This window comes from Schistocerca nitens, chromosome 3, assembly GCF_023898315.1.
Source record: "Schistocerca nitens isolate TAMUIC-IGC-003100 chromosome 3, iqSchNite1.1, whole genome shotgun sequence".
In the NCBI taxonomy this organism is placed as follows: Eukaryota; Metazoa; Arthropoda; class Insecta; order Orthoptera; family Acrididae; genus Schistocerca; species Schistocerca nitens.
The window spans coordinates 560,824,798-560,843,246 of record NC_064616.1 but is presented as its reverse complement, the minus strand read 5'-3'; the positions used below and the strand labels follow the sequence as shown (position 1 = coordinate 560,843,246).

Below are 18,449 nucleotides of genomic sequence, written 5' to 3'. Positions count from 1 at the left end.
AAACCTGCAAGATCTACTCCATCAATGTGGGAAAATGTACCACAGATGAGTTAGTACAAGTAACAAGTCAGAAACTGTACTATATTTTATGTAAATTTCATGTCCAGGAGTTTGTTCAATGATTTATTGACTGTTTTAATGATTAATTGGACAATGAATGTGTACAAATTAGTATAGACTGTGTAAAATTCAGCAATGCTCACTGTGACAATAGGAGCACATTGTGAACTATGTTATTTCCAAATGATAATCACTGTGTGCATCATGCTTGTACCTGTTTGAATGTTGGAGCTGAAAGACAGTGTTTTAAGACTACAATTTTGGGACTGTGTTAAATATTTGTTCATCACACTTGAACAGTTGTGAATAGTTACTTCAGTGTTACATTACTGTACTTGACAAAATTACAGGATAACATCTGAGCTTAGTGTGTGGCTGTCTATTTATCTGTACTGTAATTAATGCAAATGAGACTGTAACTGGAAATAAACAGTAATTTATTAAACAGCTAAATGCAAGTAAAGTGTTTGGAATGCAAATTTCTGGTGTGGAATACATTATTAGTACTATATCATCCCCACAACCAACTTTTCAGCCAGTTTCGAAGGAGGCTACAAACAGCTCAGCAATAACAAAATTGGTCCCTATCCATAAGCAAGTACAACAGCCAAATACACTATAGATGCCCATCTCAGCATGCTAAAACAGATGCATTCTCCCCATTCCCGATGGGTCCTAACCCACACTTTGACGAACAGGAGCCAATGTGTTTTGTTATTGATAAGAAACTACAGGATATTTCTGACAGATTTCCCATTACTAAGTATGAGATTACTCAAGCCAAAGCAGAACACCCACTCGTCAAACAGGTCCTGACCTTCATCACCAAGAGCTGGCCCAAATGCCTGCCCAATAATGCTGCTGCTGAGTTTCAAATGCTGCACTTGCTACAACATTAGCTACAAGCCATCAGAGGCTACCATCTCTGTTCAAAAGCTGAGGATGAGTGTTGGGTAGCAATTCCTACTTGTCTCTGTCCCTAAATCATGCAGCTGTTGCATGCAGACCACTGAGGAATGATGTTCATATAGGAATTTGCAAAGTGGCCCTTATAATGGCCAGGCATGTCTCAGGACATAGAATATGCTGTCCAAGGCTGCACTACCGATACCACCACCCAGGTAGCAATACTAGAGAAGTTTCTGCTTTGGCTGATGCAGTAGCAACTGTGGGAGAATGTCCACATGGGCTATGCAGACCCCTTCCTCACTTAAATATGACTAGTGGCCATTGACATATTCTCAAAATTTCACTACATAGGTCACGCAAATACTGCATTGTCAGCCACAACTATCTATGCCCTAAAAAAAATATTTGACACAGAGGGTGTTCCTACACCTTGGTCTCAACAAGGAACCACAATTTCAGTCCATTCACTTTACGCATTTTTGCAGAAACAATAGCATCCAACATGTTTTCTGCCCATTTTCATGTTGCCTCTATCAGCAAAGCTGAGAGCTTTGTTCACACATTCAAAACACAAATGATCAAAACTGTCACTCTTGCCGACAAGGAAGATGTGGCACATGCATTTTTAACAGTCTAAAGGCTGATCACCAACTAAAATTTTACATTGACATCATCAGCACATGTTACTGGACCTCCCAATATGCAGTGGTAACCACTGTCAGTGCCCACACATATGGCTGAGTCCCAAAATGGGTACAAGATGTCATCACAGCTAATTGAACCACATGATGTTCAACATATAATCAAATGGTGGGTACCATGCAAACTAGCTCTACCCTTGTCTGCTGTCCACTGAGCCAGCAACAGCTCAGCCCCCACCAAATAATTATCCTAGTGTTACACCACTTGCGATGTCTTCCCATCACACCACCCCCGCGGTCATCTACAAGAACATTACTACAAATGTGTGTGACACTCTGGACACACTGCCACCTACGGATGTGAAGATAGATGAGGAACCTCCAGTCTCCCCACCATCATCAAACATGGAGATGCAGCCTTCTCTGGTGGAACAAATAAACAAGACACCCACCTACACTTCCTCCTATCTGGCTCGTCATCTTTGTCACTGTCCCAGACATTTTCAGTCATATCAACCAACTCCAGGGAGAAGTGGGGGAGAGGACATGTATCTCACACAGGTAATGGCATTATTTCAGCCACATAAGATTTCGATATTAATGAGTCAAACAGGTTGTAGGGCACAGCAGCTCCCAGCAACTCACCTTGTGCTCCCGCCACTGTCATATCATTTGCTGAGTGAAGACTGTTGACAGCATCCTAGTGACATGCTACTGGAACCTGACTGTTCTCTACTGGGTCAGGCAATGGACTGCTACATGGGCTATTAATTTCTGTACTGATGATGAATTTGCAAGGGTTAATGGACTTTCTGGTATTATTCTTCTACCATCTATTTGCTTGCTTATGATGATCGAGCTCATTTAGGTTTTATGGACTTTTAAATTTATTTTGTGGTTGTTTAATTGTGAGTTCACAAAAGTTGTGCATTTTGGTACGCAGGAACCGAAAATAGCTCTTATGACACAATGGGACTCACAACAGTTCAGCTCCTAGGGTACATTGATTTAGATCCCATGGCACATTATATGCATTACAGTCTCCTACAAGTAGGAAGGGATGGGAGAAATATGAGAAAAGCTCAGAGAGAGTTTCACTACCCTGAGCTTCATTTGATGGATAGTGTATGGAATGTGCACTCATAGCAAATGGCTGAATAGCTGTTGAGAGCCCAATTGCAGGCGTTTAATGAAGGTACAAGCATATGAAATAAGTTCAGAGATACGTGAGTGGCTCAAAGACTTCTTAAGTAACAGAACCTAGTATGTTGTCCTTGGTGGTGAGTGTTCATCAGAAACGAGTGTATCGTCAAATGTGACCCAGGGAATTATGATGGGACCACTGTTGATCTATATATACATAAATGATTTTGCAGACAAGGTGGGCAGCTATCTGTGGTTGTTTAATTACGATGCTGTGGTGTATGGTAAGGTGTCAAGAAGATGCGAGATGACTTAGAAAAAATTTCTAGTTGGTGTGAGGAATGGCAGCTAGCTCTAAATGTGGAAAAATGTAAGTTAATGAGGATGAATAGGAAGAACAAACCTGTAATGTTCAGATAGAGCGTTAGTGTACTGCTTGACACTGTCAAGTCTTTTAAATATCTGGGAATAATGATGCAAAGTGATATGAAATGCAATGAGTGTGTAAGAACTATGGTAGGGAAGGCAAATGGTCAACTTCAATTTATTGGGAGAATTTTAGGAAAGAGTGGTTCACCCATAAAAAAGGCCATGTATGGGATGCTGGTGCAACCTGTTCTTGAGTAATGCTTCAGTGTTTGGTATCTATACCAGGTCAGAGTGAAGGAAGACATTGAAGTGATTCAGAGGCAGGCTGCTAGATTTCTTACCGGTAGGTTTTAACAACACGTAAGTGTTATGAAGATGCTTTGGGAACTTAAATGGGAATCCCTGGATGGAAGACTACATTCTTTTTGAGTTGTAGAGCTGTAGGAGGTGTGATGCCGTACTTTTGGAATAAATTACACTTTACAGTTGTAACTGAACTGGACCTATGGAATGGAGATCGCAAAACACATTTTTTCGCTGTGTTATCACCATCTTAACTGAATGAATGCTGGGTAATGAATGAGCTAGTGAGAAAGCTGCATCATGGAGACATTTATCAGCAACCACATAACCAGTAACTTACAACTAGAAACAAGATAAAATTCAAATTTTTATCTATAACTTAAAGTTCACTTCATTGAGGTAAAAGATATGGTCTTGTGAAATTGGATGAATGAAATTACTTAACAGAGTATTTCATAAAACAAAGACTATCAAATTTCTTAATTTATACCACTAACCTTCACATGTGCATAAGAAGTTATCCCAATAACTGTGAGCAAAATACCAACACCCTGATTAATATGAAGAGGATCTTCAAACAACAGTACACCACCTAGCATGGTGACACAAAATTTAAGGTGTCCAACCATGTTGTATCTAAATTTAATGGTTAAGTTTTTATTGACACAATAGTAAAACTGAATAGTATTCAATTTAAAACATTTTCATAAATGTGCATTATTTAAACTTGCCAACAACATTGTTAATGAAGATTTAAAAAGAAGTGTCAAACCTAAAAATGAACAGATAAAAAGTGCACTTATAAAACAAGCAACAGTAGTAATTCAGTTGAATAATCAACAAAGCTCTAGAAAAGTAACATAATAAGTAAGAGAGGCTACGTAGATGTACATGAAAAACAGTTTAATACTTCCATATAATTGATAAAACTACAGACTTTCCAACATTTAACATAAAATGCTATGTCACGAAATAACTAGATGAGCCACAAAGGAATACTACCTGGAAGATTAAAAAATGAACATAACATGATAAATAAAAGCATTTTCAGAATAAAAAGTAAAACTGAACTGAAGAAATTGTTCAAATCACAAAGCAAAACCCTTGTTTGTGAGTATTAAATCTCAGGTGACACAACTCCCAGTACTATCAATGGCAACCTGTAAAGAAGGGCTCAGAGTATGCCTAGCATTCAGTAAAATAAGTTCCTTTTAATTGATTGAACAGGGGAAGATATGGAAGTAAATGAATCACTTAAAATCCAGACAAAGCTAGCTAGTTAGCTATATATTCCATACATCATTTGCATAATTTCCATCAAAACTACATAGAATGAATATATTTTCATAAAATAGTGCCCCACAGCTCATAAATATTTGAAGCACAATGCAATTACCACCAAGAGATGCCGATAAAATTTCTTTATTTAACAACAAATTTTGTCCACAGACCATCAGGTTCAAAAAAGCATTTACGTCATCATATTACACATAATAAAATCATTGGTGTCAGATAATAAAATACATGAATTCATTACTGTTGTCACATAGTAATATGAATTACATTGTCAACAGTACATTGAATGCCTCCATTCCTAGCACTAATGCTGACTGTTGGAGTAACATGAAGAAGTCCACTGTCTGGCACAGTTTATGACTGATGATGTGATTTGTAGTACTATGTGACAACAGTGACAAATTCATGGATTTTATCATCTGATGACACTGATTTTATAGTGCCTAATAATGATGCTGTAAATATTTTTATGAACCTGATGATAGTCTGTAGACTGAAACTGGTTGATAAATAAAGAAATTTTATCAGCCGCTCTTGGCAGGTAATCGTGGCGTTCTTCAAATATGTAGAATGAGTCAGTTTATAGACTATATGTAAATTTTGTGTTTTTGTATTGTTGCATCCTTAAAAATCAAACTTTTTACATACAAACAAATTACTCTTCATACTAACAATGACTCAAGAGCTGAATTCTTTGCTTTAGCTAGTATTATTAGTCTTTAAAAGGGCTCGTTTGGACTGTGGGCTAATATTTGATTCAGACACCACCAATGTGAGCTACATCACTCAAGTGACCTGGCAAAATTACTAACAAGACAGCAAAATTGGTCCTACCCTATTAAAAAAAATTAAGTAATATCAATCCAAAATATTACTTGCTGCATGCCAGGAATTACATAATGAGTCTTGTGATCACTTTTATCATCTTGGAACCACACAAATTTTATGATGTTTAAGTCATGCACCACATGAGATTCTTCACCTTGACTCAGAAAATCTCCAAGGAATAAAAGTTAGACACCTTTGCAGGTCAGTCAAAGGTGTCAACTACATAAGATCACAAAATCAAGCCACAGCTGTTTGCTGATGTGGATAGGTAAGCTATTGTTCTGAAAATGGGTAATATAACCTTATACTTGGTAACATTATGTGCTCCAAGTTAGAAAGATACTGATTGTTACTGAAGGCTGATGTTAATATGATGAAGCACTGAAGCTCCCATACATTATATCCAGTGTAATACAAGATTTAAATCTAGCTACTTCTTGTGAAAACAGAGACAAAAGTGAGTTTAATAAGGTTCTCTTAGGTTCCTGCATAGAGATTTTGCTGCATAAAATGAAGAGACTGTGAATCAATTAATTATGAGTTCTCCTGTGTGGTTTCAATTATTAGAATGTCATTCTATTCTGCTTCAATATACCACAAACTACTTCAAGGAAACCTCAGTCACAATGTTTCACACAACTATTTATTCAACCTCTCTATTATTCAAGATTATGTATTATAGAACCTTCACTTCAATGCGCTGAACAGCCACTTATTGTGAGTCCTATAACTTTTTCCATGTCATGGAATTTTTCCATGGCCTCAGTTAACTGCAAAGTTTGGTATCAGTACATCCTTCCTGTTCATGTAACAGTTCATAGGTGCCACAATCACAGTAACTTACTGGGGGATATCACTGGAATATATGGCTGTGCCTCAACAAGTATGAAATCTGGCAATGATCTACACTATGTGATCAAAAGTATCTGGACACCTGGCTGAAAATGACTTACAAGTTCATGGCACCCTCCATTGGTAATGCTTGAATTCAATATGGTATCGGCCCACCCTTAGCCTTGACGACAGCTTCCACTATCGCAGGCATACATTCAGTCAGGTGCTGGAAGGTTTCTTGGGGAACTGCAGCCCATTCTTCATGGAGTACTGCACTGAGGAGAGGTATCGATACTGGTCAATGAGGCCCGACACGAAGTCGGCGTTCCAAAACATCCCAAAGGTGTTCTATAGGATTCACATCAGGACTCTGTGCAGGCCAGTCCATTAGGGATGTTACTGACATGAACCACTCAGCCACAAGCCACACATTATGAACAGGTGCTAGATTGTGTTGAAAGATGCAGTCACCATCTCCAAATTGCTCCTCAACAGTGGGAAGCAAGAACATACTTAAAACATCAATGTAGGCCTGTGCTGTGATGGTGCCACACAAAGCAAGGGTTGCAAGACCCCTCCATGAAAAACACAACAACACCATAACACCACCGCCTCTGAATTTTACTGTTGGCATTACACACACTGGCAGATGACGTTCACCGGTCATTCGCCATACCCACACCCTCCCATTGGGTCACCACATTGTGTACCGTGATTCATCGCTCCACACAATATTTTTCCGCCATTCAATCATCCAGTGTTTATTCTCCTTACACCAAGCAAGGCATCATTTGGCATTTACCGGCCTGATGTGTGGCTTATGAGCAGCCGCTCGACCATGAAATTCAATTTTTCTCACCTCCCACCTAACTGTCATATTACTTGCAGTGGATCCTGATGCATTTTGGAATTACTGTGTGACGGTCTGGATAGATGTCTGCCTATTACATATTAGGACCCTCTGCAACTTTTGGCAGTCTCTGTCAGTCAACAGATGAGGTCAGCCAGTATGCTGTTGTGCTGTAAGTGCCACTTCACTAGCACATCGGGAACAGTGGACCCAGGGATGTTTAGGAGTGTGGAAATCTCACGTACAGATGTATGACAAAAGTGACACTCAATCACCTGACCACATTCAAAGTCTGTGAGTTCTGCTGAGTGCCCCATTATGCTGTCTCATGATGCTTAAGGACTACTGAAGTCACTGATATGGAGTACCTTGCAGTAGGTGGCAGCACAATGCACCTAATATGAAAAACTTATGTTTCGGGGGTGTCTGGCTACTTTTGATCACATAATGTAGTTGGTCATGGCCCAAAACATTTCATGTAGCGATTGTTTACTTGAGAAGCCTTTAAAACTGAACTGTGAACTTTGTGTAAACCTTTATGTCAGTATACACCTAAACAGCACTGTAATGTTTACGGAACCAGTGTAATAGCTGCTGATTTCAACACAGATTTAGCTAGTGAAGTCAACAGCTCAACAAAAGTGAGGGCATGTGAAAATGTAGATGGAGATCCATCCATTGGAGGGAGACATTAAGCTTGGTAGCCCTCTTGGTGCTCTTTGACAGGAGTAGGCTACATGCCAGCACCTGGTTTCACTCTCTCCTTTCTCCAATCATCTCCAACATGAACATGACACTACACACACACCAATTACAGTCATGAACACTTAACAGATGCACTTACATACACAGCTCTCATATTTCATTAAGCAAAAGGCACCTGCTGGTGCAAAGAATAGGAAAAACCTTTCCAATTAGGCTGCTGATCCTGCCCTTCTGGGTCTCCTAGCCATTCATGCCACATGACTTTACTAGTTATCTAATATGTATTTTATTATTTTTTTCCAGTAACTTAATTTAAATGTTGATTATGGTTGATATAAAAATAATTGTATTTTAACAGTGGTCAGTTCCATGTACAAGGTAACACTGCCTATGAATAGAGCACCAAAAGATGTTTCTATCAAGCAGGCCAACATTATTGTTTAACAATATATAACAGCATTTCATTATCATTTAACACAAGCACACATATATAAGAATACTGTCTTATTTATTTACGATCAAACTATTTTTTTATACTTATTGTAAATGGTCTGAGTCAGACCAAATGTTAACAACATCACAGGTGGTCAAGGTAAGTAAAATCAAGTCCTTAGGTCTTAAGATTAGATCATATTTTGGTGGCAATGGCCATCAGCCAATGAGAATCAGGCAATGGTAGAATGCTACTGGAGCACAGAGCTGAACAGTGTACTGGAGAATGACACTTAGGTCTGAGAGCTGGAAGAGGGCAGACCTGCCTGAGGTAAATTGTGGTATTCACTCATGAAGATGATAGATTTTGAACTGTAAATGGCCATTTGAGTATTCTAACTTTCAAGGATACTTTAACTTTCATGAGTTCTAAATGTGTTCCAATTCTGAACTTTGATTTTTTATTTCAGTCACATTACTGAATTAGGACTGGACAGAGTATGGTTTTTTTCGTGCCGTAAGTTTATGTAAACACAATCAACAATGTAACACAGAAATCGGCTTAATTTTTTTAGGAACTCTTCGACAGAATAGAAGGAGTGACCCATGAGGAAACTCTTCAGCTTCAATTTGAAAGCATGTGGATTAATACTAAGATTTTTGAATTCTTGTTGTAGCTTATTGAAGATGGATGCAGCAATACACTGCACACCTTTCTGCACAAGAGTCAAGGAAGTGCGATCCAAATGCAGAGTGGAATTGTGCCTTGTATTAACTGAGTGAAAGCTGCTAACTCTTGGGAATAAGCTGATATTGTTAACAAGAAATGACAGTAAAGAATAAATATATTGAGAGGCCAATATCAGTATAACCGGACTAGTGAAGTGGGGTTGACAAGAGGTTTGTGAACTTACACCACTTATTGCCCAAACTGCCTGTTTCTGAGCCAAAAATATCCTTTGAGAATGGGAAGAGTTACTCGAAAATGTAATACATGCAACATAAGCGAATGAAAATAAGCAATGTGGACCACCTTTCATGTTGAACTATCATTTACTTCAGATACCATTCAAATAGTAAAAATGGTAGAATTAAGTCTTTGAACAAGATCCTGAATGTGGGCTTTCCATGATAGTTTACTATCTATCTGAACACCAAGAAATTTGAACTGTTCAGTTTCAATAATCATATGCCCACTCTGCGAAATTAAATGTTGGGTTTTGTTGAATTGTGTGTCAGAAAATGTAAAAACTGAGTCTTACTGTGATTTAGCATTAATTTCTTTTCTACAAGCCATGAACTACACTATTTGAAACAGTGCCAGTGTTGCACACAACATCCTTTGCTAGTGTCATCAGCAAACAGAAATATTTTAGGATCACCTGTAATACTAGAGGGCATATCATTTATGTCAATAAGGAACAGGAGAGGCCCCAGCACTGATACTTGGGGCACTCCACATTTGATAGTGCCCCACTTAGACCCCACATCATAGCCAGCCACTGGCTCCAAAAGCTTACACGTTGCTGTCTGTTGTAAGTAAGAGGTGAACCAAATATGAGCTACTCCCCGTACTTCATAATGGTCCAACTTCTGGAGCTGTATTTTGTGATCAACACAATAAACTGCTTTAGATAAATAAAAAAGATGCCTAGCTTTCAAAACCTTTTGTTTAATCCATTCAGTACCACACAGAGAAAGGAGAATATAGCATTTTTACTTGTTAAGCCACTTCTAAAACCGAACAGTATGTTTGATAGCAAATTATGTGAAAAAAAGATCAATTATCCTTACATACACAGTCTTGGAGTGGCCACGTGGCTTGAGACACCATGTTACAGATTGCGTGGCCCCTCCCACCAGAGGTTTGAGTCCTCCCTTGAGCGAGCATGGTGTGTGTGTGTGTGTGTGTGTGTGTGTGTGTGTGTGTGTGTGTGTGTGCTGAGTACTTTAATTGTTCAGGAAACTGGCCATTTTAAAGGAAAAATTACAAACATGGTTAAATACAGGGCTAACATGTGCAGCACAGTACTCAAATATTCTGCTAAGTATTCCATCTTATCAAAGAGAGTCCTTAGTCTTCAGTGATTTAATTATTGACTCAATTTCCCCCTTGTCTGTATCACAGAGGAGTATTTCAGACATCAATCTCAGAAAGGCAGTTGCCAAGGAAGTTATATGATTCCCTGCAAAAACTAAATTTTTGTTTAATTCACCACCAATGCTCAGAAAATTACTGTTAAATACTGTACATATATCTGACTTATCAGTAACAGAGATATTTTTACTATATACTGACTTTACATTGTCGACCTTGTGCTGCTGGCCAGACACTTCCTTCATGACTGACAATATGGTTTTAACTTTATCCTGTGAATTAGCTATTCTATTTCCATACCACATGCTCTTTGCCTTCTTCATAACATTTTAAGCACCTTATAATACTGTTTGTGATGGGCTTCTGTAGCTCAATTGTGGCTACTCCTAACATTGTTATATAATCCCCACTTTGTTCTACATGATATCCTTATCCCACTAGTCAGCCACCCAGGCTGCCTTTTACTGCTAGTACACTCTTTAGAATGTTCTAATGGAAAGAAATTTTCAAACAGTGTGAGAAATGTGTTAAGGAAAGCATTATATTTGTCAACTATTTTATCGGCATTATAAGCGTCCTGCCACTCTTGTTCCTCAACCAGGTTTAAAAATACTCTCTATTGCCGTTGGATTAGCTTTCCTTCATAGGTTGTAGTTATATATAACAGTTGTTTGAGTACTAAAACCTTTTAGTGTTAAGGTTTTGTGCATCATGGCCTGAAAGGTCATTCACCCTTTTACTAACAGAATGTACAACTAGTAACAAATAATGAATAAAAATATTGTCTACAGCTGTGCCACTGTTCCCCTGCACCCTGGTTGGGAAAAACACAGTTTGCATCAGATCATATGAATTTAGGAGATCTTCCAACATCCTTTTTATTGCACAGTCACATACAAAATTAATATTGAAGTCACCACAAATAACTAACTTTTGGTACTTCCTATAAAATGAATCAACAACCCTCTCTAGCTTGAGCAGAAATGCCCTGAAGTCAGAGTTATGGGACATATAAACAACAGCACTTACAAATTTAGTTTCACTGAATTCAACTGCCCCTCCACAACAATCAAATAACTGTTCAGTGAACTGCCGAGATACATCTATGGACTCAAATGGAATACTGTTTTCTATGTACATGGCTACTCTCCCACTCCACAAAGAACTCCTTGAAAAACAGCCAGATAATCTGTATCCTGGTGAAGGAAGTCTCTGAACTGTCAAATTATTTAAGTGGGGTAACTCAAACCATATGTCTCGAATACTAAAACTTCAAAAAACCATCACTAGAAATGTGCAAAATGTAAAGTGAAGCAAATAATATCACACACTACTAAAAAACCTAAGTATATTACATGATGCCCTCACTGTACATCAATGAATGGATTGTCTTTATACATGGTAACCTGATTTATTTGTAGCGAATCAATTTCAACATAATTACAACACCAGAAATCAAAATAATTTTATACTGCCCACCCAGAAATTAAAATTTTATGTTCAAACTCTGCAGTATAAGGTATGAAAATTTATAACAAAATAAAAGAAAAAGAATTGCTCAATATTAATATACTATCACTGAAAAAATCTTACATGACAAACTGGTGATGAAACATTACTATTCAGTTGAAGAATTCATGACAGACAATCTAAAAATTTGAGCAGGACAGAACACATACTTAGGATTAAAGCTTGTTATTAAAAAAATCATCAGTTGTGTACCAATTATGTGTCCAGTACAGTATATTATATTAATGACATTTTAAGAAAAACTGTAAACCAATTTTTGTGTTTGGCGAGTCTCCTGCACATTAACTCAGTTCTAGTCTATTCTGTTCCAAACTAATATGGGTTTTATAGACTTAATCTTAATTTTTAAGATCAATTTCTTGAAATACTTGCATTAACTAAGAGAATATGCATTGCAACATTCATACTGTACAGAGAATTTTGAGATTTCATTGCAGCGTAAAACCTTGAGTGAAAAAAGACTTCTCCATTCCCAAAAGTGTGAAACAAATTTTCCCATCTTGGCCTTGACCATGGGCATTCTCCTGCTGAACTATAACAATCATTCTAGCATTCAGGCATATGGATTTTCACAAACAACTATGCCACACTGCATGTTACCTATTGCCTGCAATATAATTTAAATGCATTCGTTGTAAGTGGCTCTCTTTCATTAATACTGGATAATGAGAATATTACTGTACCATCACTGCATGTCCACATATGTGCAAGTTGTATCTAGATCACAAATGAGTCACTGGAATATGACTGAAGAAAATTTAATTTTCATTTTGAATGTTACAATGTCCTAGTCTGGTACTATTAGTTATAGTTACCAACCACTGATTCCCTCCCCCACCTCTTCCTCCAAATGGCTACCACTTGCTCCAAGTGAAATTCTTGCAGAGTATGTAACTGCACTGAATGAATCACCTTACCAGTTGTTCAGAGAAAGTATTTATACTATTTTGTGTTTTAATACCATAGTGGACATGTGTGTGAAAGCAGACTCCCAATAATATTATGTGGCATACAACAGTAAACACAATGAAACATGCAAAGTGAATGAATACAATTACATAAGCAATGCTGACAGAGGGATGTCACAACAACAGTGGGTCCCCATATCTGAGTATGTGACCATGAGACAGTCAGTTGTGGCTGATATGGAGCTGGAAAGTATTAGTGGCAGAGGACCCTTTCATGGCTCTTAACATGCCATTCCTCATTCCAAGCCTTCAAAAGCTGAAGACATAGTGTTGATTGCAAGGTGGACCCTTATATCTCCATCTCCAGCATTTATGTCTTTGTAATTTCCTTTGCTTTGCGAACTGATCAGAAAACTTGTTTCCAGAAATACCTATGTGACTTGGGAATACAACTGAGCTCCAAGTACTATGGAAGTCAATAAGAGTACATTCTATGACTGAAACAAACAGGTTCTTAGAACTAAATTGGTTTATATCCTGTAGACTGCTGAGAGTGTCACTGCAGGTTAGTAAATGTTCATGATGTTCACCACAAGCAATGCTGTAAGAATGTCATAATGCCGTAAGGTGTCATAGGCTTTTGTAAGCTAAAGAAGACAGGAATGATGCATTGGCAACAGTTAAAAGCCATCCTTATAGCTGCCTCCAGGTGTATTAAGTGGTTAGTTGTGGCCTGGTCCTCTTGAAATCCACACTTTGAAATGGAAAAAAGAGCCCTCATCTCAGGAGAACACAAGCACCAGTTCATCATTTGTCTGAGCAACTTACACAGAACATTAGTGAGGTTGGTTGTTCCAAAACCATCCATCTCATATGAGTTTTTACCCAATTACATGACTGGAACAATCATACTATCCCTCCTTTAGGTCTGGGAAATTGTTCTCACATCAAATACAATTAAAATCTGCAGCGATGTGGTGCAAGTAATCCATGGATAGGGGTTGTAGTATTTGACTGGGGATTCTATCAGGCTCTGATGATGTGCTGTAGCCAAGGGCCAATGTACCGAGGAGTTCACTGAAAGGAGTATAACATAGTTCCAGACATTGTGTATTGAAGGACGGGGCTGTTATCCTCTGCCTGATTTTTATTTACATGGAAGGCAAAGAGGCAATTGTCAGATGCAGCTATTGGAGTGAAGAGTGCTGCAGAGTTGTTTGCAATAACGGTATGGTTGGTACAAACCAAGAACACTGGTTGCTAGCTGGCTGCCATAGATGCAATGTAACTTCGCTCATACTTGTGAAGAGCCATTGGTCCCTATGGTAGTGACATATCTTTCCCAATGTTCCTTCTTCTGTTGTTTTGTGAGAGAGGGTGCTCGAGCATGGTGCTCTTTTAAGGCAATAATGTTTTCTACTGACAGGTGATGCTTACGTCATTGGAGTACCCAACTGAGATCACTGATTGCCTTGGCAGTTTTTTGTGTCCATCATGGGACTAGTTTTCAATGGCATGTTACTGAAGAAAGGGGGAATGTTAACTCTGTTACTGTTAGTATTGTGGTAATTGTATGAGACAGAATCAGAAAGTAACACACAATAACTTTTTTCTCCCCTGGCACTGCAGCTGGAATGTTGAATTTTGATGACAATATAGTTTGAAGTTTGCACTACAGAGGATATTTTGTTTTCATGTGCAGCTCTAGCTAGAGAAGCCTGAACTATGAAACAAACATGGTGTGCATGTTACTGTCATCAACTTGAAAGAGCAGTGAAGTGTAGTTCAATATTTGTGGGCCAAAGGGCATAAGCAAAGTTAAATTCACAGGGACATATGTGACATGTATGGATGATAGCAATGTATCCATATAGTGTGTACTTTTCAAGAGGGCCATGTGAACCTTTCACCACACTCCAGGCGGAGGGTAACAGCTGCAACATCACAGAATATCATAACCATGGCGGCAGCAATTTTGAACAACCAGTGTGTGCAACTGTAAATCTTATCACAGCAGTTCAACATTTCCTATGATGCAGTGTGTGATATTATTCATGACACATCGAAATTTTGTAAAGTCAGTACTTGTGGGGTGTCTAAGAACCTGACGGACAATCACAACGGCCAGCAAATGATGACAAGCTTGTACCACTTAAAGTGTTATGCCACTGAAGTGCATGATGTTCTGAAAGGAATCATCACTGGTGATAAGTTGTGGGTGCGCCACTACTACCAAATTTGGGTGTGAGGTGCTTCAGCATCTATGACACAGTCCAGATCTTGCACCATTGGACTTTCATCTGTTCAGTCCCATGAATAAATTCTTGGACAGCTAATGCTTTGGGATAGATGCAGAAGATGGCTACACTCAATACAAATAGACTTCTATGAACAAGGCATATTGAAACTGGTACCACGATGGAAGAAATGTGTTGAGAATGTTGGTGATTATGCATGAAAGTTGGTAAAAGATGTAAGTTTAGTTGTGATTTTTTTTTAAATTTATTACCTATTAAACTTTTTAGTAATAAACCATTGTGTTACTTTCTTCTCTTCCCTCATGTAATACAGCAAATCATCCATATTCCCTTGTGATGTAGCTCCAGTATAGAAACTGAGCTGCAATTTAAACACTGCCCAACAACCAACAGTAGAAACTACAGTAATGAAAACATAAATCACTTTCTCCAATACTTGAGCAAAAGAACTGGAAAGAGATTTATAACCACAAATACACAGATGGAAAATATAATAAATTTATCAGTAATTTTTCCAACTACTTTGAATTGTGCTTCCCTCCAACACAGAGGAAAATATACATAAGGAAAACAAAAAGTAAATGGATCACTTCTGGGATTCTGGTATCCTCAAACAAAAAATGATTACTACACAGATTGTCTAAATAGCTCATGTTACCAAAATTTCATACTTATTACAAAACCTATAAAAAGACCTTCAAAAATGTTATCAAACAAGCAAAAATAATGGCAAATGACACATACATAAAAAATTCCACCTATAAGATGAAAGTCACATGGAATATTGTAAAGGAAACTGAAGCAGAACAGACACATTTCCATAATATTAACTGCCTAATGGAGAAGTCGGCTGTGGTAACTGAATCTACAAAAACTGCAAACTAACTTAATTCCTACTTTACACAGATAGCTGAACATCTTATAAATCAAAATTTACAGTGCACTCCCAGAAATCAGTCCAGATGCACAATAAATAATAAACCTATTTTTCTCTAGCCCACCAATGAAAAGGAAATACTTGCTGTAATTAAAGAACTGAAGCCCAAATTCTCTGTTGGTACTGAAAATATCCCTGACTACATCTTGAAGAAATGCGCTCTCCTCATAGCCAGGCTACTTGTCAACATCTCTAACTGTTCTCTATCAGAAGGGGTGTTCCCAGAAAAACTGAAGATAACAAAAGTAAAGCTTCCATTCAAGAAAGAGGTAAAACCAAAAGTATCAAACTATAGACCTATTTCACTACTATCTGGTCTTTCCAAAATAATTGAAAACATCTATCGTAAAAGACTAATCAATTCCATAGAAAAAAATAATTACTTCTTGTTGTGTCTAGAAAGCCTGCCTACTAAATTTGTTAGACAAACAATCAAACAACTTGTATTAATGAGTTTTATTTCAAAAAGAAAATTATAATACTTAGCTCTGGCAATAACAAAGATGTGATCACAAGCAAAGGGCAATATACAAAATAATGAGTCTTTGCAGCCCCTGCTGATCTCTAACTGATAAAAGTCTTTCCCGAACTGCTATGGAAGTGCCTAACGCTGATGCTGCTATCCAAGTGGCTAATCCGGAAGTCGCTCTTGAACTGGGCCATCACCAGTCAGTTGCGGCACATACACTCCTGGAAATGGAAAAAAGAACACATTGACACCGGTGTGTCAGACCCACCATACTTGCTCCGGACACTGCGAGAGGGCTGTACAAGCAATGATCACACGCACGGCACAGCGGACACACCAGGAACCGCGGTGTTGGCCGTCGAATGGCGCTAGCTGCGCAGAATTTGTGCACCGCCGCCGTCAGTGTCAGCCAGTTTGCCGTGGCATACGGAGCTCCATCGCAGTCTTTAACACTGGTAGCATGCTGCGACAGCGTGGACGTGAACCGTATGTGCAGTTGACGGACTTTGAGCGAGGGCGTATAGTGGGCATGCGGGAGGCCGGGTGGACGTACCGCCGAATTGCTCAACACGTGGGGCGTGAGGTCTCCACAGTACATTGATGTTGTTGCCAGTGGTCGGCGGAAGGTGCACGTGCCCGTCGACCTGGGACCGGACCGCAGCGACGCACGGATGCACGCCAAGACCGTAGGATCCTACGCAGTGCCGTAGGGGACCGCACCGCCACTTCCCAGCAAATTAGGGATACTGTTGCTCCTGGGGTATCGGCGAGGACCATTCGCAACCGTCTCCATGAAGCTGGGCTACGGTCCCGCACACCGTTAGGCCGTCTTCCGCTCACGCCCCAACATCGTGCAGCCCGCCTCCAGTGGTGTCGCGACAGGCGTGAATGGAGGGACGAATGGAGACGTGTCGTCTTCAGCGATGAGAGTCGCTTCTGCCTTGGTGCCAATGATGGTCGTATGCGTGTTTGGCGCCGTGCAGGTGAGCGCCACAATCAGGACTGCAAACGACCGAGGCACACAGGGCCAACACCCGGCATCATGGTGTGGGGAGCGATCTCCTACACTGGCCGTACACCACTGGTGATCATCGAGGGGACACTGAATAGTGCACGGTACATCCAAACCGTCATCGAACCCATCGTTCTACCATTCCTAGACCAGCAAGGGAACTTGCTGTTCCAACAGGACAATGCACGTCCGCATGTATCCCATGCCACCCAACGTGCTCTAGAAGGTGTAAGTCAACTACCCTGGCCAGCAAGATCTCCGGATCTGTCCCCCATTGAGCATGTTTGGGACTGGATGAAGCGTCGTCTCACGCGGTCTGCACGTCCAGCACGAACGCTGGTCCAACGGAGGCGCCAGGTGGAAATGGCATGGAAAGCCGTTCCACAGGACTACATCCAGCATCTCTACGATCGTCTCCATGGGAGAATAGCAGCCTGCATTGCTGCGAAAGGTGGATATACACTGTACTAGTGCCGACATTGTGCATGCTCTGTTGCCTGTGTCTATGTGCCTGTGGTTCTGTCAGTGTGATCATGTGATGTATCTGACCCCAGGAATGTGTCAATAAAGTTTCCCCTTCCTGGGACAATGAATTCACGGTGTTCTTATTTCAATTTCCAGGAGTGTATATCCTCTCCACCTAGGGACCGCTGCCATTGTGTTGTCGTCCTGGAAGGGAGGTCGATCAGCATGCAATTGGTTGACCCCTTCTTGCAGCCCTCCCTGCTCTATCATTTCTGGCTGGCATGCCGGTGCTTGACTTTATGCCGTAACACTTCTTAAATACACGACATGGATTCAAAAAACCTAAATCGGCTAATACTGCTATTTTTGCATTCCTAAATGAAGCCTTAACTGCAATAGACA

The 18,449-nt window shown here is 39.5% G+C and overlaps 1 protein-coding gene across 1 annotated transcript in view; it reads right to left on the bottom strand.

The window, feature by feature from the left end:
• LOC126249334 (solute carrier family 35 member E3-like) overlaps positions 1-18,449 on the bottom strand; it is a 181,728-nt gene that overhangs the window by 72,765 nt on the left and 90,514 nt on the right. Inside the window, exon 5 of the mRNA XM_049950990.1 lies at positions 3,923-4,061. Coding sequence (XP_049806947.1) covers positions 3,923-4,061 — 139 coding nt within the window. The remainder of the gene's footprint in view (positions 1-3,922; positions 4,062-18,449) is intronic.